The sequence below is a fragment of the Echeneis naucrates genome, chromosome 24, assembly GCF_900963305.1.
Source record: "Echeneis naucrates chromosome 24, fEcheNa1.1, whole genome shotgun sequence".
Taxonomy (NCBI): Eukaryota; Metazoa; Chordata; class Actinopteri; order Carangiformes; family Echeneidae; genus Echeneis; species Echeneis naucrates.
Genome location: NC_042534.1, coordinates 10,746,668 through 10,772,291, shown reverse-complemented (window position 1 = coordinate 10,772,291; position 25,624 = coordinate 10,746,668). Strand labels below are relative to the sequence as shown.

The 25,624-nt window shown below is 39.6% G+C and overlaps 2 protein-coding genes across 2 annotated transcripts; both read right to left on the bottom strand.

Annotated features, from left to right (window-relative positions):
* Positions 1-2,482: 2,482 nt before the first annotated feature.
* Positions 2,483-3,786, bottom strand: LOC115037451 (monocyte chemotactic protein 1B-like). The gene is made up of 3 exons (XM_029496008.1): positions 3,648-3,786; positions 3,169-3,280; positions 2,483-2,845 (listed from the first exon to the last, which is right to left on the bottom strand). Exons 1-3 carry the CDS (start codon positions 3,733-3,735, stop codon positions 2,743-2,745), a joined length of 303 nt encoding a protein of 100 aa, XP_029351868.1. The 5' UTR covers positions 3,736-3,786; the 3' UTR covers positions 2,483-2,742.
* Positions 3,787-11,353: 7,567 nt separating this feature from the next.
* On the bottom strand, positions 11,354-24,737 carry ehd3 (EH-domain containing 3). The gene is made up of 8 exons (XM_029496007.1): positions 23,679-24,737; positions 20,223-20,399; positions 19,469-19,566; positions 15,395-15,536; positions 15,156-15,255; positions 14,773-14,943; positions 13,413-13,577; positions 11,354-13,312 (listed from the first exon to the last, which is right to left on the bottom strand). Exons 1-8 carry the CDS (start codon positions 23,903-23,905, stop codon positions 12,785-12,787), a joined length of 1,608 nt encoding a protein of 535 aa, XP_029351867.1. The 5' UTR covers positions 23,906-24,737; the 3' UTR covers positions 11,354-12,784.
* Between the last annotated feature and the right edge of the window lie 887 nt (positions 24,738-25,624).

Below are 25,624 nucleotides of genomic sequence, written 5' to 3'. Positions count from 1 at the left end.
GATTAACAAAATAACACGTTTTGGTTGGCGGACAGAAGCAAACATGACAAACTCTGCACAGAAGGTAAGAATCTCATCTATATCTGCTATATCTCTTTCTGACTAATGTGGCATGGAGACAGTTGGCACAGTGATGAAAGGTAAGGAAGTACATTTACTATGGCATTAAGTCACCTTCTGCCAATTAATTTTCTGACTTCAATTCAATTTGAAGGGAAATATTTGTAACTTATTGATTTGTTGGATTCAGCTGCTTCGTAAGATAATCAATAAAATAGGATGTAATGATGTAAAACAAACAACCCAGCAGGACATACTTCAAGTTAGCTCCAATTTACAAACTGTAACATTGTAATATTGTAATTATTGCATCAATAATTACAACTTAATGACATAATATTATACATTGTACTTCAGTGGGTCATTGTGCTTTATTAGTACATCGAGTTTTGTGTCCTTGATCTCAATACTTTGGTACTTGGGCCTGCTTATTCATTCAAAACATGCTAAGCGTAACAGATGCCACTGTTACAGAACATCTAGTCCAGTTGACTTCACTTGTGTATATGACACCAGAAGAAGTCAAAATATCCTTTATTTCCCAAGAAAGTAAAAAAACGCAAGTTTGTGTTCAAGGAGCGGTCTGTTCAATCTCTATTCATTCTGGCTCCTTTCAATTTCCCAGCCTGCAAATTTAGATCTACAAAGAAACATGCAGGTTGGTGAAACTCTGAACTGAACTATCTAACTGTATTAAAAGCCGTAACTTTTCTGAAGACATAACAGTGCTTTTACTTTCCATTGCTCTCCATTTTCTCTCTCGCCAAACATGCTTTCCTGCCTGGAGCAGGTGGTGGTGATGGTCAGTCGCCAACAGTTTCAGTCACTGCTGCACGTTGTACAGAGCAGGAGGTGATAATACACCAGGGCTACTTCTTCAGGGCACATTGGATGCGACGGTGACTCACTATTGGAAAGTGGCACGACAGTCTGGCCAGACTGGGACTGGCTGGTTGGAAAAATAACTTCAGATGAAGAAAAGAAATAGAAGCAAATAAGTGAAATAAGTAAGTGAAGTTTTATGCTGAACTTGTGACTTACAAATAGCTTTTTGATTGAAGTGCTTTTACTTCTAATGCACTTTTAAATTAGCACATTGGTATGTTTTTCTAAAGGGGCCGAAGACTTCTCCTTCCACTTGTGAGGATAAAACCTCAGGTTAAGAGTGTCCTAATCTCATCCTGCTACAGGAAGGTCACACTGACAGACGCGCTCATATGCAAATTTAATAGGGCATCTCTGAGGCTCTTCTCTTGGTCACATTAATTTTATGAAAAACATGGCAGAAGATTAAGTGATATATGACTTTTCATCTTGTTCACAGTCTCTTATTTTGGCATTAAGCCCCTCATATGCTAAACACGGACTATATTGATTTGTCTATAATTACACAATCAACATTACCAACCAAAAACTCTAAAATGGCCCCTCTTCAGTCTAGTTATTTTCATTATCATTATGCAGATCTATAAAATAAGGTCCTACACCCATCAAATCAGACCAAGTGTTCTATGACTCACCTGATCATAAAGCTTCTCATATTGTGCGCATAAAATTGTGCATATACTCACATACATGTATCGAGTGTCATGGAGGTTGGGGGGACATGAAAATGGGTCAGAATCTATTTAAAGGAAGTCGGGTATGTTGTCACTGGATCGCCGTCGGAGGTGTTTTTCTGTGGCAAGAGGTGATTTTCAGGTCAGTTTTTCTTGAAATAGCCCGAATGTCACATGTACACACACATCCAGCTTCTCGAATACACTAACATACTGACATGCATCATCATGTGCAGCAGGTTCAGCGTCATGCTCAGAGATCCTGAGACATGCAGGCCAGACAACTTGCTCTACCTGCTGAGCATCAATTGCTTTAAACGTTCTGAAAAGTTTTCATATGGAATGTTTTCCTTTAAGTGTGTCATTTTTGCATTGACCCCCAAACAGTCACAATTCCAAAGGGTTTTCTTGGTCACATTTTAGTTGATAGACTTTATACATGAGTACTTTAAACTCACCTAACAATTATTTTCCTCATTTTATAAGAGAAATGTTTGAACTTTATAAAAAAGGAGAGAACAGGGACATCTGCTGTCCACGGAGCTACATCACACACTCAACTGAAGACAGGACAGATGGCGGACATTAATGCTGATTTAAAAAAAAATTGGATTTAGGTGGCTTCTCAAAAACCTTCCCCAAAGTCTCAAATGTTCAATCTGATTGTGTCTGACTTTAAGACCTTGTGATGCAGATCTGAGTTTCCTGTGGCTTTTATCAACCAGAAACCACATCAGCGCTGATGTTTCACATAACAGATATTTTGTCTATTTGTGAACTGAATCAGAATGACAAAGTGGAATATAATTATTTGCGTTCAGATAGTTTTTTTTATCCATGGATGGTAAATGAAAAAACGAAAATGGGCTTCATACATATATTTTATTTAATATCAGAATCATTAAGTACAGCATTGACCAGAAAAGATCTTCCACAGTCTTTCTAACACATCACCTGAAAATGGATAAAAATGGGGGGGGAAGAAAGAAAGAAAAAAAGTCTTCTTTTTTTTAACATTTAGTTTTTAAGACAAAATAATGTATTTAAAATATAGAGAGCAACAAAGATAAACCACAAAGTTCCACATTTTTAAACATGGATTTTTTTTAAAAAAGCATCAGCATCAGTTGGACTCTCTGTTGCCCACTTTTTTCACGACAGTGATCCTCTTGACCCACTCCTGAGACGGGTCGGCACAGATCTCATGGTTGCTTGCCATCTTAAAGCTAAAACACAAAGATTCTTGTCAGTGACAGATATGTTTGATCTTCTTACTTAAAAATAATATTGATTGATTTTCATACATGTACATAAGGATCTTAGTGTCGGAGCTGTGTATCTGTTACCGTTTGTTGATGATAAATCTGTTTTCATGTCTGTTACTGCATCTTTATGTGTGTTTGATTTGTGCAGCGTTGTCCGTATTTAACTCTTACTGTGTGTTTGTTGTAAGGATGAAATTTTGTGAGACCTACTCAAAACTTCAACGAAATGTTTTGTATGTTTCAGTAAAGAAGATCATTAACAGTGATATAGAGAAGTCACTCACACGACAGCCTTGACTGGACACAGCATATTCGTGTATGTGTAGCTCACCACCTTCTTCTTTGACAGGGGTTTGGCAATGAACTGAAAACAGCAACTATCTGGTCCGGCGGTGCCTGTGAAACCCAGATCAAGGCAAAACAGAGAGGGAGGCAAAGTGGGATTTAAAACAAAAGTACATGGTGGTGAATTTTATAAAATTGGTGTCTTTATCTTACTCTTTTCACTTTAAATGAACAACTGTTGCCACGACATTCACATTACACCCTTCTCACACTAAAACTTACAAATTAGACACAATTAATTGTGTTACACTTGACCTTTTGAAATAGGAAACAATATTTCACATCTTCCCTTGCTATAAAAATATGAGATGATACAATATGACAAGACAACAATTTACTGTTCCCCAAGAGACACAATGAGTAAAGAGATTTCTCTTTTATGCCCCAAAAAAGAGAAAGTTCTGTGTTGTCGGCTTACTCTGGGTTGCCAGGATAGCAAGGGATGAGATTAGCACGGTGCACAGCACCAGCACAGCGGGATTCTTCATCATCATCATCATCATCATCACCGTCGTTGTCTCGTCTGAGTGGCTTTCTGTCAGCGTCTTGTCTCTCTGTCCGCTTCTCTCACAGCCCCTCGCTTTTATCATGCTTCCAGCCGTGTGTGTGTGTGTGTGTGTGTGTGTGTGTGTGTGTGTGTGGGTGTGTGTCTCTATGAGGCGGGGGTAACAGAACAGGTTCCATGACAAATAAGAGTTTTACCTGAAAACTACGCTGTCTGCAAAAAGCCTGCGGTCAGCGCTTCTGAGTAAAGAAGGATCGGGGTAGAGAGATGTGGACGACAGGGGACATTGTGGGTTCAAGCAGACTTGATGTAGTAGAAAACATCTTAGTCACTGTGCATGTGTGCATTATGTGTTTGTGCAGTATGCAGATGCATTGTGGTCTTAGGCTCCACCCCAGATGCTGCTTTATGTCCTTTGGTTTCAATGACAAATAAAATATCCCATAGCAAAAGAAAAGTTCGTACACAAGCTGCCAAAACGACACAAAATGCTCCTCAAAATGAATAATTTAACGGTAAGTTTAAAACTGGCTAAATAGTGCAAATAAAAAACTCAGGGGTCTTCCAACAACAGCCTCAAGCAGTCCAATCTTCACTAACCAGGTAGAGAATGGAAGAGTAAGTTAAACAACACAGACTCTAAGCGCGATAGATTAACACATCTTTCATTTTTATGCCTTTTTCAGTCTGACGCGTTTTTGTGATGCTGATGATGACAGTAAGTGGGGGAGCAGAGACGGGGGGAGGCCCTTACTTTGGAAGCACTGGGATGCTGTGGTTTAAGGTTAGCACCCTACAGCCCCCTAAACCACACAGAAACACTCCTGCCCACCTGTTACACTCTGTTTCAGCAAGGTACACACACAATAAGTAGAAATAGTTTCATTTTCTCAACCACACAGAGTTACATATATAGAAAACCACATTCTAGGTCAATATCTAAAATAATAATCCACAATACGCCAGATTACAATCTTCTTTTTACCACTGGCTTCATTCTTAGATAAATGTTTAACCGTTAGATCTGCTCAGTTACAGGACACAAACTGATGACTGATCTGTTCAGGACAGACATGTATGCTTTGCACAATTTACTGTATTGTGATTCTAATTGTTGTTGTAATTAAAATTGAAATATATTTTAAGCTTGTTACAACTCTACAATAGTAAGACAGGCAGGCAGGCAGGTGTGAGACACACACACACACACACAAAACCACAAAACTTCCAAATGCTGACAACAGCAGAGATGCAACCGATGCTCAGTCAAACTGAAAGCTGTGGTTTGCTACAGAGTCAGGGGTACAGGACAAGGCAATAAGAATGCACATATAAGGTTATGAAAAAGCAAATTAAGTAAATTAACAAAATAAAACATTTCTAAATAACCAAAGATATCTGTTTAGAATGACTTTAGCCAAAAGAAATTGTATATAAGTTAAATCAAAATCCAAAAAGTGCTAATTTAAAAGTTTGTAATAGAAACATGACTTCTTTTTGGTTCTTGTAACATTAAAATTACATGTCAATAGTAACCTGTTTTAGACTGCTTGGCTGGCTGTTGCTGCTTTTAAACTCAAACTAAAGGCAATTAGAGGTCTAATCCGATCTGTTACTCTCAGTGGGAAAGTTTTACGGCACTTTTAAAAATAAATACAATAAGACTGTTCCATTTGAGTATTAGAGCTACAGATACAGCTACAGAGAGTTGTTTTAAGTTTTCTGTGGGTTGGGAAGAAACTATGAAGAGATTAGGAAACATTACATGACAGACAGCATCGGAGTACAATACGGGTTGGTTTGGAAAGTCTGATATGGAAAGTCTGTTTGGGGCTAGAAAAGAAGAGGAGGTAGTCGTTTGCAATGCTGGTAAGAAACCACCTCATCATCGGCAAATTATCACCACAAACTATCCTTCCCTGCCTTTGATTCTTTTTCTGGCTCCAGTTGTACACATGTAATCAGTGGACAGGGTGCCTGTAACACATGAACAGGTAGAGCATCGAGCTGTGAAATCTCCCCAGGAAAAATGTCCCCTGGGAAAACATTTTCGTTGCAAAGCTGGAGGTTATGAACATCACTGCTTAATTTCAAAACAGTCATGAATGCTATTTACCTTTCATTGTGCAGGTAAGCTTACTGACATACTCTCAAATTGTATTGACTTTAAAAACCCATGTGTGATGAATTAGTGCTGTACAAACAAAAATGTACTTGATCTAGTAAAATGCATTTAACATGTCTTGTGAAAATGTTACCAGTAAACATTGATTGCTTTTTCTTTTTCTTTTTTTACTGCAAATTAGTTGTTCTAAGACAGAAAAACGGTGACCACTTGGTGGCAGCAGAGTGAAATGAAAAGAGGTAAGTGCATTTCTTCTTTTTTGGGGGTGTTCATACCAGTTACAACTAAGTAGTGTTCTTGGTAAACGAACTTATTTTTGCAGCTGCATTTGTTACGTTTAACACCAGAAAGACAAGTTCACCTGTCTTACCTGATTACAGAGAGTGTGTGGTATGTTAGTGACATAGTGATTAGTGCTGTTGCCTCACAATAAGCCTGTGGGTTTGATTTCCAGGTTTGGGGGAATTTCTTCTCCCCTCCCCTGGGTTTTTCCCCCCAGGGTACTCTGGTTTCTTCCCACTGTCAAAGGACATGTTTAAGTCAATTAGTGAGTCTAAATTGTCCGTAAGTCTTAGTGTGAGTGTGAGTGTGAGTGGCTGTTGGTGACAAAAAAACTTCAGTTTCATACAAGCATCTGCAAATACGATTTATTTACTTGTCATATTTACAGCAGGCAAAATAAGATATTTACTTATTTTTAGGATTGAGAAATCTTTTTTGTGTGTCAGAATGTCACATCAGTGTGAAAGTCCTTCCATCATTATTAAATAAAACTGTAGTGACTTATGATGCTGTGCATGAACATGTTACATGTTAGCTTTGTATGAGGATGCATCTTTTGTTTTGTCCAGAGGAAGATGTCCGCCCTCTATACTCTGCACATCCTCTCCTCATCTTGACCCCTTGACCTCTTCAGATAACAGATGCTCGTTGATCAAAGTGAGACAGTTTTTATTACAGAGTAATGGGCCGCTAAGGGTTCGAGACTAACTTGAATGCAGGAATAACAAGAAGCAAAATAACTACAATTACAGCACAACACACCCATATCATGCTGTAAATCAGAAGGACTAGTCACTGCTCGTGAAATGAGACCTGTTGCTTCCAGCTGAGCCGGTCTGGTGCCTGTTCTCCCTAAAAAACATGGTGCACTACGATAACATATCAGGGAATTCATCATTTTGACAAGTCTTATGTAACATTCCTGAAAACTCTGTTCCACACATACTGATACAACCGCACACGTGCACACACAGACTGAGGATGAGCTGTAGCCGAGGGAATATGGATTGTGCGTGACAGTTTACAGATGAGACTATAAATTTCAAAAAATACTTGTTGGAGAGTTGGGATTAGCACGGGAGCTAATCTTAATATGTTTCTGCACTTTTAAATTTAAACATGAAATGTTTTCTGGCCTGTGCAGTACTATGACAATAATAGGAAAAGAAAATGTCTTTGTCAGAAAACATATAGGAAAATGCAATGATTCTAACAGGTCTGTCTTTGTCTGATAAGAATTAAACTTGAATTCACCTTAGGTTTGACATTTTATCTAAAATGAACAGCAAAATTCTGGAGGCTGTCAGGTTTGATACGTGGAGGAAATATTAGATCACAATTGTGGGATATGTTGTGTAATCATTCAATGTTACAAGAATGGGACATATTTTGTTGTTTTCTTCTCAGAGATACTGTATCTCCATACAAGCTTTTACATAACCAATTCCTCTGACTGAAGCTGATAGGACGCTTTCCAAGAGACGTAAGAACAACTAATGTGAAGTAAAAATTGTAATATAACCCTAACCCTAACCCAATAATAAGAATTAAAAAAAACCAAAAAACTATTGGCTTTCTTTGTCCCTCAGAAGTCTGAATCATCGAGTGAGATTGAGATTATTATTATTGAAACTGTGTTAGCTCTCTTGTTAAATGCATTCTGATGTTCACAGGTATCAAATACATACCTGATATACTTCCTGGTTCCCAAATAATGATGCTTCTATTCTGAGGGTCAAAGGACAGACCTGTTCGGCAGGAGTCTAAAAAGTGAGCTGGGCTCAGTGATTTCAATGTGTGCCTATGTTTGTACATGTGCGTGGGTTTTTTCTCCGGATGGTGACCGTGTCCATGACCTCTGCTTAAGCCAGGAAGAGGTTAAGGGAATGGCCACCAGGACCCGGAGCTACTTTTGACACACAGAAACACAATAATTGTTTCCTTTAGTCGCAGGATGCGAGTATGGCAAAGACACATGACCTGAAACCAGTTGAAACTGTTCAAACAATGGAATCAATCATCTTCACGTTTAAAGGTTTGTGGGATTTCAGTTACAAACACTCCGATAAATGCATTTATGTCTTAGCTATTACCAATTGCATTTATTAGTCTACTTTCCTTTGCCGTCATTATTAGATTTATCCTCGGGATGTAACATTACCTGTCATTGAAGGAAATGTAAATGAACTCCCAGTATAAGCTAGGAACAACGTTGGTGTTGTTGATGTTGAAGTAAATAAGAGTGACTTTAGGGATGATTAGGTTACAGTGTGAACATTCATGCAAAATTCAGTAATAATAAACTTTTGAGTCAGAAAATGTTTTGTTTGCTGCCACAGGTTTTGTCACTATGGAGGACAGAAAGTAATTAACAGCTTGGTGTCACCATTCAGTCGAGCTTGTGAACACTCCACCCTTACACGCACACACACCCGCTGAAACGGTGTTGAACTGTGACTCAGAGAGAGCCATGAGTAGATGTGTTGGCTCCCTCAGCTACGACGGTTTGAAACAGGTTCAGTCCGCTGACCAAAAGGATCACAGTAAAAACTTTTTTGGACTGAGCTCTGAAGAGTCCAGTGTTTTAGAGATAAACAACACTGACTTTTGCATATATGCTTTAGATTACATTAAATATCAGGACATTTTACTTATACATTAGGAAACTTACATTATAATAGTCATAATTTATCTGATTCGTTGTTAGTGAATAGAAACTGAAGTTGTGTAGATACATATTTTTCCATACTCGTTAAAAAGTAAATCTTTTGGGTGGTAATATACTGTCTTAAATAACAATTTAAGTATTTATCAATGATGATCTCAACAATGAAAACTCAACACAAAGGTCATCAAGTGGGATTTGAGTTAACTACTATGTGTAACATTTTTTCACATTTCTTGCTACTTTTCTAATTGCAGTTGTGGCATACATTAGCATGTGTTTAGAGCAGTCATGAAAGTCATGCGTCCCTCTGACAGCGCTTGTGTGTTTGTGTTTGTGTTTGTGTTTGTGTTTGTGTTTGTTTGTGGGTGTGTGTGAGAGTGCATCCCGTTCCCTTGCGTGCCTGGGTGTATACATTTAATCATGATGTATAGCTTCCTTCACCAAGCAAACACACATTCATCAGACATGCTGACTGTATACACACACTGTTATCCCCTGAAGTGATAAGATACGAACTGAACCCAGAGACAAATGTGTTTCAGCTGTCTCCAAATTTAAATTCCTCTTTCCTCTATCTGTGCGTCTTTCTGCCTCGCTGTCTGTCTGCGTGACGTTCCTGCAGGCCTCGATGGTCTCATTCTGTCCCATTTCTGCACAACTTCCAGGAAACACTAAAATACTTTACTTAAAATAGTTTCTTGCTTTTTCCTATTACTAATTTATTTTCTCCTTGAACACCAACCACCACGACGGTCATCCACCCACATACTGGAAAAAGTTGCCTGCCCAGTCTGTAATGTTATTATTCTCAAAATTAAAAAAAACAAAAACAAAACAAGGATAATGTTGATATCTAATCCTTAAGGACGGTAAATACAGATTTGTTTTTCATTACTGTATCATTAAAAACTGCGCAGCTGGTGGCTGGGGTTTGAGCCCAGGGCCTCGGTGCAAAGGGTGAACTCTGCCATTGAGCTACATCCCCAGGCCTTGGAGATGAATAAAATAAAATGCAAAATTAAAGTCAACTCCGGCAAAAATTACGCATGTGCGTCCAAATCCTTAACATCAGTATAAGATGGAGGGTGTGCGTGTCTGTGTGTGTATATGTCTGTGTGAGGGTCAAAGTGGGACAGACAGGAAGTGCTGGACAAGAACAGAGCTTCCTGTGTGAGAGGAGTCCTGAATCTTCCCGTTGGGTCTATGTTAAAGAGGTCTTTGAGTCACAGGCCAAGGGGATGCTTTCTCTTCCTGCCCCCACTCCCCTTCCCACCACCCTCTCAAATACACTTACCAACTTACAATTCACGTTTTAAATGACCATCCCATCCTACGGTTAGAGCTCAAACAACTCATATCAAAAACAAACACAAAAATTCTGCTTTTCTTTAAATCCACCATATGATATAATCCACCCCCCGTTTCATCCATTACAGCTAAACACAAAGAACTCATCTGTGGCAATTCACTGATAAAGAGATTTGAGGTTGCATCAAAATGATCAAATCCATCTTTTTTTTTTTTTTTTTTAATTTCTTTTTAGGAGCACCCAGAGTTTTGCTGAAAATAAAATCCCCTTTCTCCATTTATTAAAGGCTGTTTGTTCCTTATGTTTACTGTAATACACTATTTGAATCGTATGAGGCTCCTAGTGGGAGATTAGTGGTATCAAATCAAAATAATTACTTATAGATTTACATTTTCAAATGTTTATTCCATAATTGCGTTAATATTTATGTGAAAATATAAAGTTATTAAAGTGAATAATAACAATATGGCATCTACAATAAAACCTGAAGTGCATGTGATTTTCTTTTTCCCCTGAATGTTACATCTATTCTAAAACACATGAAAAGGGGCAGTAAGTTGAGTAAATGGATTTTATTACACTTCTAGACAGTTTATGTTGACTAGAACGCATTGAAGTACAGATTAAACAGTGCATCACTATCTCAATAACAGACAAAATACCATAACACCAGTGTTTTCCACTTAGTATGTTTACCTCCAGGCAGGCTCTCATGTTGCAATCCCCTCACAGTATGAATCCAAACAAGGCAGGTTCAACGACTTTGTTGCAGAGAATCCATATTGAACAAGCAAATATTTTATTGTTTGATCTATTGTGTAAAGTCTGAGCGAGTAATGCATAAAGCAGTCTGTCCACGGAATGGAAGCAGTGTTCCTATGTACATCATATTCACAGTAATAGCACAGAGATGCACGGGGGGGACATTAGTGGCCTTGAAAAAAAAAATAATAATAATTTCGGTTAAATCCTTTCAAAAGCTCAAAATTGGTAAATACTGTCTCAAACAAAATACAGTGAGAAATTGTTACATGGAAATCCAATTTTTGTTAGTTGTTTGTATCAGGAATAGAGATTCATGAAAATGATGGTCTCAAAGGTGCATACATAGATATACTGGCATACATGCTACAGTAATACATCAGTAACAGTTCAAAGAAGAATTACATTTATTACATGTGTACAGTTTGAATACGTGAAGTAGAAAGCCTGAATTTTTCCTTTTTTCTTTTTTCTTTTTTTTCCTTGAAAAGCTAAAAGAAACATTTTGGGGAAAAAGGGGGTCAGTAAGTGTTTGTTATCATCACAAAATAAGCAAAAAGTTGTGTAATCACTTTCTGGACTGCAAAGTAAGGTTAGTTCACAAAAAATGATCAATCCATTTTGAGTTAACAACCCACAGGAATAATCCAAGATCAGTAGCATGTACGGCCCTTCAGACTTACTACATATATGCTACAAATAATAACACTGATACATGTGTTCATACGCATACAAAGAATAGTCAGGATGTGCCCACACAGAACCATAAACGTCTGCACATTCAACAACACAGATAACGAGAATGTCAGCACACTCATGTGTCCGAACAATACCCATAGTATGGTTTCATATTCTAGTCACAGTGTCCTTAAACATGTTAATAAAATTCAGATTTATAAACCCTTGAGGAGACAAACCCCTTAACATTCTTTGTTTATCTCCTGCTTGTTTTCCGTTCACGAACAATCTCCCTCTTCATTCCTTCATTGCAAAAGATCCTCTCAGTTTCTTTCCAAAAACTCCATTGCACACACATTAACTAACATCTGCGCGTCATATTTGAAATCTAAAAGTTAGCCATGGACTTAGACTATTTTCTTTTTTTGTTAAATGAAGGTGCTCCGCTGACTGTCACTGTTTGGTCACAAATCCAAACCCAAAATAGTGCTCTTCTTGTGCTTGTGTGCTTTCACACATTTAGTATGCGTTTGTTTGTGAGCCATTTGTCAGGAAATCTTTGTAGTTGTTTAATATGTCGCAGAAACAAAAGCTCAAATACTCATCTGTGGCCAAAAATAAATCAGGTTGTGGTGATCATGTGACGCTGTATTTGAGTTTACCAAGCTGGTAACAGATAATAATATCATAAATGTTCCTTAAAGGCTTAACAGGAATAAACAGTTTATCTCAATTTTTAAATCTACCCAAGGCAATCCTGCCAACAAAACTCCTTTGTTCCTTTTGTCTCTTTGCATCGTTGTATCGCTTCCATTTTTTTTTTCCAGTAGACCAGACCAACTAATCTTTCTCTGTATTCCAGTGTTTATGTTTTCAGACTTGAAGTTTTTCCTTACTTATCAAAGTATAAGTTGTTTTAACATCTCTAAGCCTTGTCCTTCCTACCTCCATATCTGACCTTTATCAAAAAGCTTGAACACGTCACTTTTTCGAAGTAAAAATCCTGTCTAAGAGCTGAATTTAACTGAATATTTTGTTCTAATATTTGTCTCTTGAATGTAAAGGGAAGGGGGGCGGGGTGAGCAGTGCGATTGTGGTCTAATTTTTGCAGTTTTCTGGCTATAATGCTACAAGAAACTTCCTGTTTAGATGGGAATCATCTTCTCTGAGGTTCGGGGTCGGGTCTACTTACAGGCTATGGAGCAGGGATAGAGGTAATCTTACATCTACTCAGGTATTTTCCTCTTGGATGGGGGCACGAGGTGTGCAGGCAGGTCTGATGGCAGTTCATGTCCTTCCAGTTTGACTTTTATCAGGTGATTGGCCAGCGCAAACTCCTCATCATCCAACATCCCGTCTTTGTCGATATCTGCCAGCTTCCAGATCTTTCCCAGCACTGTGTTGGGCAGTTTTGACTTCACCATCTCCTTCTTGGCGTTGGCTCCTGTCACCTTTCCATTGACGGGAGATAATGTGTAGAAAATCTCATCATAAGCCGGTTTGTCACGTGCAACGACCCACTCGGCTTCGTCGATGCCTTCGCCAGCTCCTTCTCCGTACCCGTGACCAAACGGGCCGTCCAAAGTGCCATCGAACGCACCTCCCTTCACAACTGGGTTAGGGCGCTGGGTTTCTTCCTGACGGACAAGGACCATTAAGCTAGCGATGTCGTTGGCCAGCATGTCATCGACTGCCTCCAGGAGTTTGGGTTTCAGAGGCTGGAACTTGGTGAGGTCCTGAGCCTGGAGTTGATCCTTGAAGAACGAAAACAAGACAATCACTTCACAAGTTCAGGGCTTATTTCGATAAACATCAATCTATGAATCTACATGCAGTCACTCTTTTTTCCCCTACCTGCATCTTCTTCAAATTTGGGAAATCTCCAGGTGATATCTGATGCTCTCTTTCAATGCGTTTATAAATATCTCCCAGACTGCCGATTAGTTCCTTCTTCTTGTTCTCTTTCCCGAACACAGAGGGCATCTCTTTCTTCAGTGAGCTGATGATGTAGGCATGGACCTGCGTGAGGAGAGAGGAAGGGCTTCATGTGCTCACCAAAAACTCACTAAGGCAGCAAGATGAACTCCTCAAATAAAATCCTTAAGATCAAGCGTTTATTCAACACTAAGCTAAATATTTTTGAAAAGCTAATATGTCCGAAAGACAACACAAAAAGACAAACAGCACATGAAGCTGTAAGCAATTTAATAATTTCTTGGATATGTGATGACATAAATACGTCCTCTCCAAAATGCCCAAATCCAGCTGCTCAATTTTTCTGAATTTTTATAAGACCCACCCTTCTGCTATGTGTAATGTGAAAGCTGTAGATGTACACTGAGAGGGAGATGCAAATAATAACAGCTTTTTTTTTATTATTCCTCTTTGAATAGGCAAAAAGAAAAAAATTAAGAACTTAAAATTACCTTTAAACATGGCATGACTGCCTGTTTGTAATTTTAATGAAATATTTCTGGGAAAGAACTTTTCATAGCTGGTTTAAATCTAACATAATAAGGATCGGATTGATTTTGGAGTCTGGGGACACTCAATGCTCCTTTAGCCACATTAATTATACACTAAATCTCCCAAATTATCTTAATCCGGACATTTGTTTTTAATAGTCATAACTTTGCATGAGTAATGGAAAATCCTAATATGTGTTAGGTTGCTGTGCTAATGTGTGTATGTGAGTGTGTATTTCTGTTTCCCTGAATCTCTCGCGTCCTTGATGCTCACCACGTACACACACTCACAGCCACCATCAGCTGACAAACAGGAAAAATGCAATCCTACTGTTTAATGAGAACATGTGTACATCCTCTCCGTTTCCCAAACTACAACACGCAGTGAGCTGATGCCTCTCACACCTGACTTCCTGTCCAGACAGGAAACAGGAATAGTGCAATAACCTCATTTGTCTGATTCTATTGGTTCGTTGACAATGGCAAGCTGTTCCAGTTCAGGAAAACAGCTGGACAGGGTGGAGAAGATGAGTGAATGATGTATAGAATAAATAGGAAACGCACTGACAAATGAGATTTGTCACTGTCAAGTAAAACTAGAAGCTACGCCATTGTTGCTTATTACAAATGTTTAAATAAATTAAAAGAAAAATAAACACAATCCATAGTACTGTAGCTACAACTGAGCCACACCGAGATTCTTCATCAGCTGGGTGGGTGTGAGAGCGTTTCCTCCCCATGTGCCTTACCTTGGCTAGTCTTGCTCTCTTGATCAGATCGTTGAGCTTTCTGAGTGCTGCATTTCTTGGTAAAGACTGAATGTCCTTAAACAAGTCCTGCTCCTCTGCCTCAAACAGCTTCCTGTTGTCAGGGATCAGCAGGGGGTGGGACCAAAATGAACCGATGTAGACACGGATTACCTGTCAGCGACAGAGGCAGGGAGGGAATTGACTGGCAATGGGACCAAACAAGGGAGAAGAAAACACAAAAGCAAACTGAATCTAATTTTTGACAATATAAAGCAATAATTAGGTATCCATATGATCACATTTTCACTAAATATTGATATCACTGAACGCATATCTGTTTACTCAGAGGGAAAAAAATAGAAGAAGTGATGGAAGTATGATACCTCAGGGGTGTTAACTATTTTCCCAAGAGACCACATCAGGGCACCGTAGACTCTCATCAACTGCTGTGTTTCTATCTGATCGGCTTTGTTCAGCACAACCCTGAACAACACAAGGACAACAAAGATGATGAACACCAAGTTAAGGTGCATGTCCATGTACAGAATGAGCATGTACACATGTCTAGTTTGTGGGGCTTTAGCTGTAGAGGACTTTAGTCAAGCAGTTGTGGATTGTGTACCGGATCTTATCTTCGTGGTTCTTCAGGGCCTTGATCACCTCTGAGAACTCGTCAGAGATGTCCAGTTTGTGGGCGTCAAACAGTAATATGATCCTGTCCACTCGCTCTGCAAACCACTCCAGGACAGCTGCAAAATCATAGCCTAAGAGGAGGAAGAGGATGAGGAAAAGAAAAAGGAAGGAGCACGAGAGCAGACACAATCCAAACGAGAGGTTACAGGGTGAAATACGTTTGAATAAGCTTTCAGATAAGATGGGATGGTTGTGGCAGAAAGATGTGCATTTTCTCTTACTCATTTTCACGCTAATGTTTGTGCTCCCATCACATACCAGTGTCAAGAGAGGCATTTGAAAAATTGGCAGATTGAGCTGAATTCAAACATTAGAACTGTTTGTGTTTATTATCCAGGAACTGTGAATATCAATTGTGATGTTGCAATTTTCCCATTACAAAAGCTTCAGGTCATAGAGAACACAATGACACGGACAGACATATCACAACATGTTGACAAAAGGAGGTCTGTTTACAGATGAGGATGGTCCTGCCAAGGTTAAAACCAGGAGGCTTTTAAAAACTGAATGATGGGGGAAAACAGCTTGATAAATCTTTACCTTTTTGTTCGCACAATTGCAAAGCCTTTTGAATGAATGAATGCATGACAGAGCGAATGAATGAGTTACTCCGTCCATTAATCAATGCTTTAATAAATCTATTATTGACTGAGTCTGTCAACAAGAATTCATTCCTGACTCTGTTTAAGGACTCTTACCTGGAGGAATTCCACAGGAAATGAGAAAAGGACAAAGAACAAAGGACAGGACGAAGGACAAGTGGGCGAAAATTTACAAGCAACACTGAAGGACACGAGTGATGTCGAGCTGTTACAGAATAGATTACAGGATAGCAACTGAGAGGCATTTGCGGTAAGTTATGTTAATATAGTGAATTTCACATGGATTTTCTGAAGAGCTATGTTTGTTCAAACATTTTGTCCTTTTAACCACAGGTTTTACACATATTATTTTAATGCAGTCCCATCTAAATATGTGATATTGGAAAACACACCGTTCCTTCTCACCAGGAGAAAATGACACTTCACAGACATAGCTGAGTTAAAAATCCCCCTTTTACACACTTGCTAAAGTGCTGCTATTGCCACTGCGGCTGCACTGCTGCTCCACCCAGTACAGGAATAAAAGAGTAATTTCTACAAGGTCTGTATAAAACTGACGGTAACACTGTCATGAGGCTTCGAACTGGTCATCTTTCAGAACAAATTAAAGTGGTTGAGTATTAATTCCTCACTGGGATGTAAGCAAAAGTTTAGCTGTGGGAGCAATAAGCATGTCAACGGTGGAAACTGTTTCAGCTGTCTTTTTGTTTCGTATGAGCACAGTTGAGAGGAAACACAGGACACACAGCTGCTTGACTCAAGCTATGGAGAGTTAAGAACTTGATATTTTGAATTTTAGTGCCTTGTTCTTCACACAGTACATATTTCACATGACCTGGGGAAAAAAAATAAAGCTCTGATTCAATAAGCTTAAGGATGCACTGTTCACTTCAGTGGAAATTTCATTGGCGCCAAATGTGGTAGACTTTTACAAAGATCTGTTAGCGTCCCAGAACTTGTGTACAAAGTTTTTATTTCATTCTGAAAATGGTAGTTAAAATAATGCTCGTAAAGTATTAAAATATGTGCAAGCACATTTTCTGCCCTTTCCGAGCACTTTTGGCACAGAGCCCAAAAAATTTGGATTAATTTCCTGTGGAAAACGAGTATTCCCCTAAAAAACATGTCTGATAAGCAAGTGTTGAAATATCATCTAGTGGCTTTTGACAGATGAGCCGTCCTCACCAATTTAAGGCCCTGCCCTGAACTAGATTAAAAACTCCAGTCCACATATTTCTCCAATGACCAACAAGAAAAACCTGACGCAAAAAATTAAATAAAATAGAAGAATCCGGCTAAAATAACAGACATAATAGCTCATATTTTATTCCTAAATCATGTTACAAGAGTCTGGTGAAGAACATGGCACAGTCCACAGCCTTTAAAGTCAAAATATCATTTTTATTTGCCTCTTGAAGCTGGTTGATGCCCAGATTTGTTTTCTACAGTACCTCCATATGGACATCTACGTAGGCAGCTATAGCCTGACAACTGCTCATCTGGACACACACACACACAAATTAATTAAGACAATGATAAAATTATGAAACAGATTAGACATGGCATACAAATGTGACTCAGACAAATGAAACATGGAAACATGTATAATAATGAAGTGGATAGAAAGTAAGTGAATGACCAAGAAAATAAAAATAAGGATAGACACGAATAAAAACTGATCCACACACTTTCATACATACATACACACACACACACACACACGCACACACACTTACTTTGTCTCCAGAGAAAACACAGCTGTGCTGACTCAGCACAGGTTAAGTTTAGCCTGTATTTTTTTGTTAAATCTAAAAAAAACGATGGCAAGGTCATACATCTCGGTGCAGTTTATTTGTCTTGACAACACATTCAAGGGGAACTCGTGAAAAAAAAAACCAAACAAACAGTAAGACAGTAAGCTTTGGATCTAAACTACTTCCAAATATAAAAAAATGATGAACTCTGTGCTGTCTAGCTGTTGACTCTCTCTTACTTTTTAATGGAAACACTGCAGACAACTATACTCTTCAAAAATGTTATTTCCCTGTTCAAGTTCTGAGGAAAATCCAGATTCCAGCAGACCCAACCCTGTTATGAAGTAATGTGTTGAACCCAATGATCCGTGTTTTTGTTTAGCTTTTGAAACTGCATGTGTGTTCGTGGATATTTTATCATGTCAACGCCCTGAATTTCCCAATACAATCAATATCAAAGAGAACTGCCATTGTGCAGTGCAGATAATTCATCTTAATTTGGAAAGGATTTTTACTCTGTTTGCAGTGAAGCCCTCGAACCAAATACTAATCTTTATAAACTGTTACTTTATAGTCATAAACGCTGCAAATTATGAGCATGCATTGTGATGACAGTCATATATTATAAATATCTACAGTGGAGCAGCCCATCTTAAGAAAACAGGACAAAATGCTTCTGCTTCTTTCAAGAGAACAAACAATAGAGGTAATGGACAGAGAAAGGGAAGGAGGGAGTAAAGCAAAGAAAGAAAGGCAGAAGAGGGAGTGAAGGAATATGTGAAAGCCTGAATTATAGCCGTCTTTAATTGTCTTAGCTCTTTTGTTAATGTCGTGTTGTGTTGGTATGGTGATGCCAGTTTTTAGCTTTAGGAATGCCGGGAATGCCACACACACCCGTCAACCTTTTAGAAAGCTGAGAAGATTCCTTATAAGCCTCTAAAACCTAAACTTCTCTTCCCATTAGAGTCTCCGTGTTTACATTTTAGGGCAGCACCACACATGGCAGCTTCAACGCGACTCAAAATGTAGATAAGAACTACAATTTTACCTTCTGATTTAGGATTCAATCCACATGGACAGACCAGAACAGAGTACCAAGAGCTAGGTAAGAAGCAAAGTTTAAGCAAAGTGACAAGTGCAAATGAAGAATTGTTATAACTAACAAGGGAAAAACATCTGTTCTTCCTTTGGTTGGCAGTTGGTACCAGATTTTCTTTGCAAGCCAAATCTAAAACATGTCACTTCTTTTTTTTTCTCTATATATTTTTTTTTCCTGAGCTCTATTCAGCTCAGACATCATCTAAGTTCAATGCATGAAAGTACCTGAATACTGTGAGAGAACTGTGCTGTGCTCAAAATGCTAAAACGGAACTATCGGCACTTGTGTTTTAAGAGAGTGCGTTTCAAAGCTTGTCGTTTTTGTTACAGCTTCCTGTTCTTTGAAATGAACGTCTTGTAATCCTCCTGATTGTTAAAAGCTAAAATCACACTCAAGAGCGCCTCCAAAGGAAATGCTGACATTGTTGTTCAGAGTTCAGTGGGACTAGGGGGCTGCAGCTGAATGGGTCCAGCGAATTCACACGGACACACACAAGCACACAAACTGACAAAGATACAAGTGTGAGCATCTCCAGTATGGGGTCTTACCTCGACTGATTCTCTGTTTCTCTCCAGACAGAATCCCTGGGGTGTCAATCACACTGATGCTTTCCAGCACTGGGTTGGGCAGCTGGGCACACACAAACCTACACACACACACACACACACACACACACACACACACAGGAGAGGAGACAAATGCATGAAGACAGAAGTGTAAAACATTTTAACAACAAGACTTTTAACTTTCTCTTCTCTCCTTATTCTCCTCTCTCTCTGCTCCCCCTCTATTTTTTCCCTCCAGCTGAAAAAACACAAACAGGTTAGTGGACTTTCTCCCAATGACCCCCCCCCCTAAAAAAAAAAAAAAAAAAAAAAACACCCTCCACTGACAGTCAGTGCTGTCGCCTTTCAGCTGTGGTGGGCCTTCACAGTGTGGACACTACTGCAAGAGCAAGAGTAGAGCATTTTTGGCTGATTTTCCCCTTTCCAGAAGGATGACTCTGCAAACATTACTCTCTCTCCCACACACACACACACACACACACACACACAGCGTTAGCAGAGGAAAGCCTGACCACTGAGCAGAGGGAAATTCAATCACACAGGAATGTGGAGCTGTGGTGTCGATTCTCACTCTCTTGTCCACTCTCATCCGTGATCTTTCCATCTGCATTTATATACTTCACCTTGGTAAAACATTTTTTCCTTCCAGCAGACACACTTCCAAAGACATCAGCAAACATGTGCCACCAGTGGGTTTCAACTGCATTTTAGTGTGCCAATGTGTGCAAGTGTTTACCTGTTGAGGAATGCGTTTCCAAACGCATTCAGCTTTCTGAATGGCTTCTTGGGGTCAACCACCAAAGCATTCCCGGGAATGACTCCCTCTGTGTCGCCGTGCATCACCGCGATGAAGGAATCCGTGGTAGGTTCAGGGCCAATACGCATTCCAGGAAAATCCTGCTCCAACAGGTAGCTGGAAGCAAGATTGTAAAATATGGCGTTGAAATGTAAACAAACAATAAGAGATGCACACCCTGTAAAAATTATTTGGGATAGAGGCTTTTTTGTTAGGATGATGTAATTTTTCAAAAAAATGCTACATGGCATTAACACACAGGACAATGTGTAGCATGACGCGACGTTGCAAATTTAAAACTTTTGTGGAGACTGTCAGTTATCAAAATTTTAACACTTAGTTAATTTTGTTATTATTGTAAATGTATGAAGCAATCACTACCATTCTCCACTTCCACAGTTGTACGCATATTTTAGAATCTTTACATAGTTAATATTACGATTGAATCATAAGATTCATCTGTAGGCAACAGGACTGATGTGTGCTACATCTGCAGCTCTGTATTTGAAAGAACCACCACATGGCATTTCATAGCGATTACACTCAAAGGAAATTGGTCTGGATGCTAAGGATCAATTTGGAAATATCCAGAAAGGTAGCCTGTCTTGAATTAGAAGCTGCTGGAACAAAGATTAGGGGAGTTACATCACAGCCTGGATGGCTGCCATTAGCTGGCTCTGAAATAAGCAGAATTGAATTTCTTGTTAAAAACAAGGAGGTTCCCTCTGAAGGAAGGTTTTGTTATCACATGAGAAGAAAAAAGTAGACATGTCAGTCAAATTTTTCCTCCCTCGGTTCCTTGGGAGAGTGGAGGGACTTCACGTGATTGTGAAGTTGTTGTTACAATGTGAACTCTGAGTTGCAGAAAGTGTACATGATAAAGAGAAGAAACTCAAATCTTAGACAAACCCACAGGGGCATTCTCAAGGCAGAAGTCTTTCTTTCAGTTTGAGGGTCACATATACGACCTTGCCACAGACTGGTTTGCTCACTGATGATCAAAAACAGCTGACTCGGGTGGAAAGGTTTAAAGGGACAGGCAATCAGATGGAGATTTTATGCATGTTTGGGTTGGACTCAGCACATTTTTTGTTAGACCTACAACAGACATTGCAGAGAAGTCAAACTTCTAATTGCGTTTTCCATCAACTTACAACCGATGCTGACTCTTGACCTCTGTAATCATGGCAATACAGCTGAGTTACTTCTCATATGTTTTAAGTGTGAAAGGTTGACTCTAGAGCTGATATTTCAGTTTCATCACACAGTGTGTTTCTGTTGAGTTTCAAAACCACAGCAGTGCAAAGAGAGGCCATAAAAAAAAGATTTAGAGATAAAGAGGACCATAAATGTCGAGTGTGTGTGTAGGAGATGTATGCATTTTAACTGCTGCCAGATGTAAAGATGGGTCTTTTGTGCATCTATCCCACACACACATACACCTTTTAGCAGGAGCAAGCAGTGCCTGGTGGAGCCATCTCTGCATTCAGCTAGTGTGAACCTCCTGTCCTGTTGGTCAGCTATCTCATGAGGGGCTGCTCATACGTGCATCTATCAAATTGTATGTTTTGTAGCATAGATGCTGTGAATATGTGTGGAATTCACATACACATCAGCCCACACGAATAACGTCCCCTTTATCAGCTGCTGGAAGAGAAATAAAACAAACAAAGAATTATAAAAAGCAAAGCATCATCAGGTTAAAAGCCATGAACCACTGTACAAATCTATCCTTGAGCAAAGCGAATAGAGAATTACGAGTGCAGTCACTTTTGTCACCACAGCATTTTTTTTACAAGCCTGCTTCACACAAAAATGTACCCAGTCACCAGGGACAAAAGTGGAAGATCAGTAATTTCATGCCAAATACAAAGAAAGGCTCATATTACTGACCCCTGTCTCACAATCAAAGAAGAGAAACTGTCCATCAGCATCTCTGCATCATTATTCCCTTTTTTTCCCCAGACATATAATCATTTATATTACTTTTCAAATTCACAGCAATGTCATCGCTGTTGTAACCGAGCCTGATACATCTGACTCTTTTGCTTTATAGGTGAGATTAACAAAGCTAGAAAAGCATCAGCCACATCCTGCACCACTCACAGATCCACAATGAGACCCTGTGATGTGAAGTGAAAGAGATGCTGTGCCTGCAGAAGCTCTGACCGAGGGTTACTCAGCAATTTGTGCATTCATCATCCCACTGTAACAGTGTCAGTGGTGAACGATGAGGCTGCTGAGTTGTGGGTGTTGTCATCAGTGAAAGGGCAAAAAAACTAAGCAGGATTATTAAAAAAAAAAAATTCAGAGACAGGAGAGGAAGAGGAGCAAGAGAGAGCGATAGAGAAAGTGAGAGAGAGGAGGGATGTCTGCGCAGTCTTGTCTACCAGCAGGAAGTCATTAACAGCATCCTCTTTGAACTTATTACCCACAAGGCTCTGTGAGTATTTGTGACTTTGTAGTTGTGTGTTTGTGAGTGTCAGAAACGCAAGATGTCAGAAGTCCTGCAGTCGGAGAGGGCCATCACCCAGATGCTAAAATCTCTCACTCCCCCGACACACACACCACTACTTGAAATACTCCAGGCCAGGTCTGTATTTATTCAGTATATAAATTAGTTTTTGACTGCAAATAAGTTACAGTTGAAGGTAATTTGAAGAACAAACTGAATATGTATAAATTTAGGCAAGCAGTTGACCCAGGTTTGGTGTTTTTCCAGGACCCCAAGACTTCTTTCACCTCAGCCTCCAGCGTCCACTCAGAGCTTCTGTGATAAGTAACCACACACTGTTGGTTTAAGCAATAGGTCTTTAATATTTTATTTCACTCAATTCAATGGATTGTCAGCCTAAAAAACATATCGCTCATGACCTTTAGTTAAAATACTTTTATTTTAAGGCACCCTGAGCTGTAACATGCCCATCTATCTTTCTGATCATCCACACACGGGCATAAATGTGTATATACACACGTCATCAGGGAAGGGTGCTGTGCCAGGCAGTGCTGCCTCCATATGCATCAAGGCTGTGTGTGTGTGTGTGTGTGTGTGTGTGTTTGCTACGCTGGCTGTCATATAAACTTTTTATGGATTCATTACAGCTTGCAGAGGTGTGGCGCCTTGCAGTCAAGTTGTCTTTATATGTGTGATATATTTAAAATTGTTTCTTTGCCACATCAGTTTAATTTTGTTTAAATTAACTTTATCCTACAATGACTCCACTCCTCTCTGCTGCTGCTGCTGCTGCTGATGATGAGCGCTTGGACAAGTCAGTTTGGGTGTGTCGGCCTCTCCCTTTCTATCTGTCTGAGGGCCCCTGATTCATGTGCTTGTGTGATTCCCCGTCCAATTTGAAACTTGGCGTTTGTGTGTGATGGTACGTGCTGTGTTCTCACCGTATGAAGCTCGTCTTGCCCGTGGAGTACTGCCCCACCAGTAGGACCATGGGCTTGTTGTCAAAGTCAGCATCCTCCAGAGCCGGGGAGTGGAATTCATGGAACTTGTAGCTCTCCTCCAGCGGCAGGAGTTTGGTTTTGTAAAGTTTCTTCAGTCCATCGCTGACCGTCTGAAAGACTTCTGGCTCCTTCTTCCTCCTGTCGTCGGTTCCAAGCCAGCTAAACATGGTTGCTGGTTGTCTATTATTGGACTAGCAAAGCCCCCAAAATGTATAACTGCTCAAAGATGATGTTGATCGTTTTCTACAAATTTACTATGTCCTTGAGGGCAGAGATATTTGTCTTAGCCTTAAAAAAAAAAAAAACAATAACTGTGGGTCAACCTTTAAAGTCCAAACCAAAATAATGAATGCAATAAAATATTGATATAGCCTATACTTTTCCACAGGCTATATTTCCAGAAAATCTTATTTTAAAGCCTTTTAAGCAGAAATGTTATTTTAAAGAAGAGATATTTGATTCCTGCTGTGCGCACTTGATGTCAATATTAATGTTTGGCCTGATGTAATAATCAGTCCAGGCAGGCTACTTAAGATTTCTTTTTCTCTTTTCTTGTCTACAATGAGGATAACTCCTATTTGTTTAATGTACTTCAGGTGATTTAGGTTAAGTCTAATCCTTCATGTACTCTCTCATCAACGAGTCCATCAGTCCTCCAAGTCCAGGCCACTTAATGCGCCTGGGCCGACAAGACACCACATTCAGTGACTTTGATTTTGTTTGCCAATTCGGCTCAGTAAACAAACAAACGAACAAACAAACAAAAATTCCTAGATCATTCTGTCCATGCACAACATCACGTTACCGCGACCTGAGTTTGGTCCGGGAGCCGGCAGAGATGATGCACCGAGCTGCTGTCACGGCTCAGCCTCCCCGGTTATTGTTCAGGCTCTCTGGGTCCCCTGCTCACAAGAAAACAAACAAACAAACCCAAAAAAAAAAACAACCCATACAAATAAATATATCTGTAGATTTGCCCGGGCCGGCGCTTCGGCTTCTTATCTGCCTGTTTGCAGCAGCAGCTGATGCTCTGCAGCTCAATTTAAATGCCGAGGCGAAAGAAACCCGAGCCCGGCGGAAGTGCCCAAAGGCTGGCAGGCCGACCCGCCGCGGTCCCGCCCCGATGAGGACGGAGCTGAAGCCGGGCCGGGCGGCGCCATGATGGATGGAGGGAGAGCTGGAGCAGCCGCAGAGGAATGACACCCTGCCACCTACAGGTCCAGACATGGAACAGCTCACCGCCTCTCTCAATTAAATTCTTAGTCTTATTTGGAGGGACATTTTTTTTTTTTTTGGGGGGGGGGTCTGAGATGCATGTGCCTAATTTTTCCACATAACATGTACAGTTTTACTTGAATAATTCAGTCTACTTTCTATCATATTCTGATGAAGTCTGGAAAAAACCTGACACAACCTTAATTCAACCACAATTCATAAATGTTTGTAATGTAGTTAGTAATTTACGAATGGAGACTTTACATTTATTTTTCTGGAGACCTATTGACCTATTGAAAAGACCCTCATCCTCAGTTAGCCGATGATCTATTATTGTGTGTGGCTACACATTAAAAATTACATCATGATTTGGCTCCTTCTGTAAATCTCTTGGTGGCAGTTTGCTATTTAACCACTAGATGTCCGTATTTCCATAATTATTTCAATTTACAATAGGCCGGTATCAGTTTGAGATTTTTGAAGCTGGCAGTGCTATTGGTACAAAGAGGAGAAAAAACTGTTGAAATAGAAAAAGTAGTGTATATAAAGATGGGGAATGGGTGCCACCACAGGACATATACACACAAAACATTCACACTTGCTCTCACATGTATGGGCACTTTAAAGTCACCAGTTTTTACAAATGTGCATGTTGTTATTTTTTTTTATTT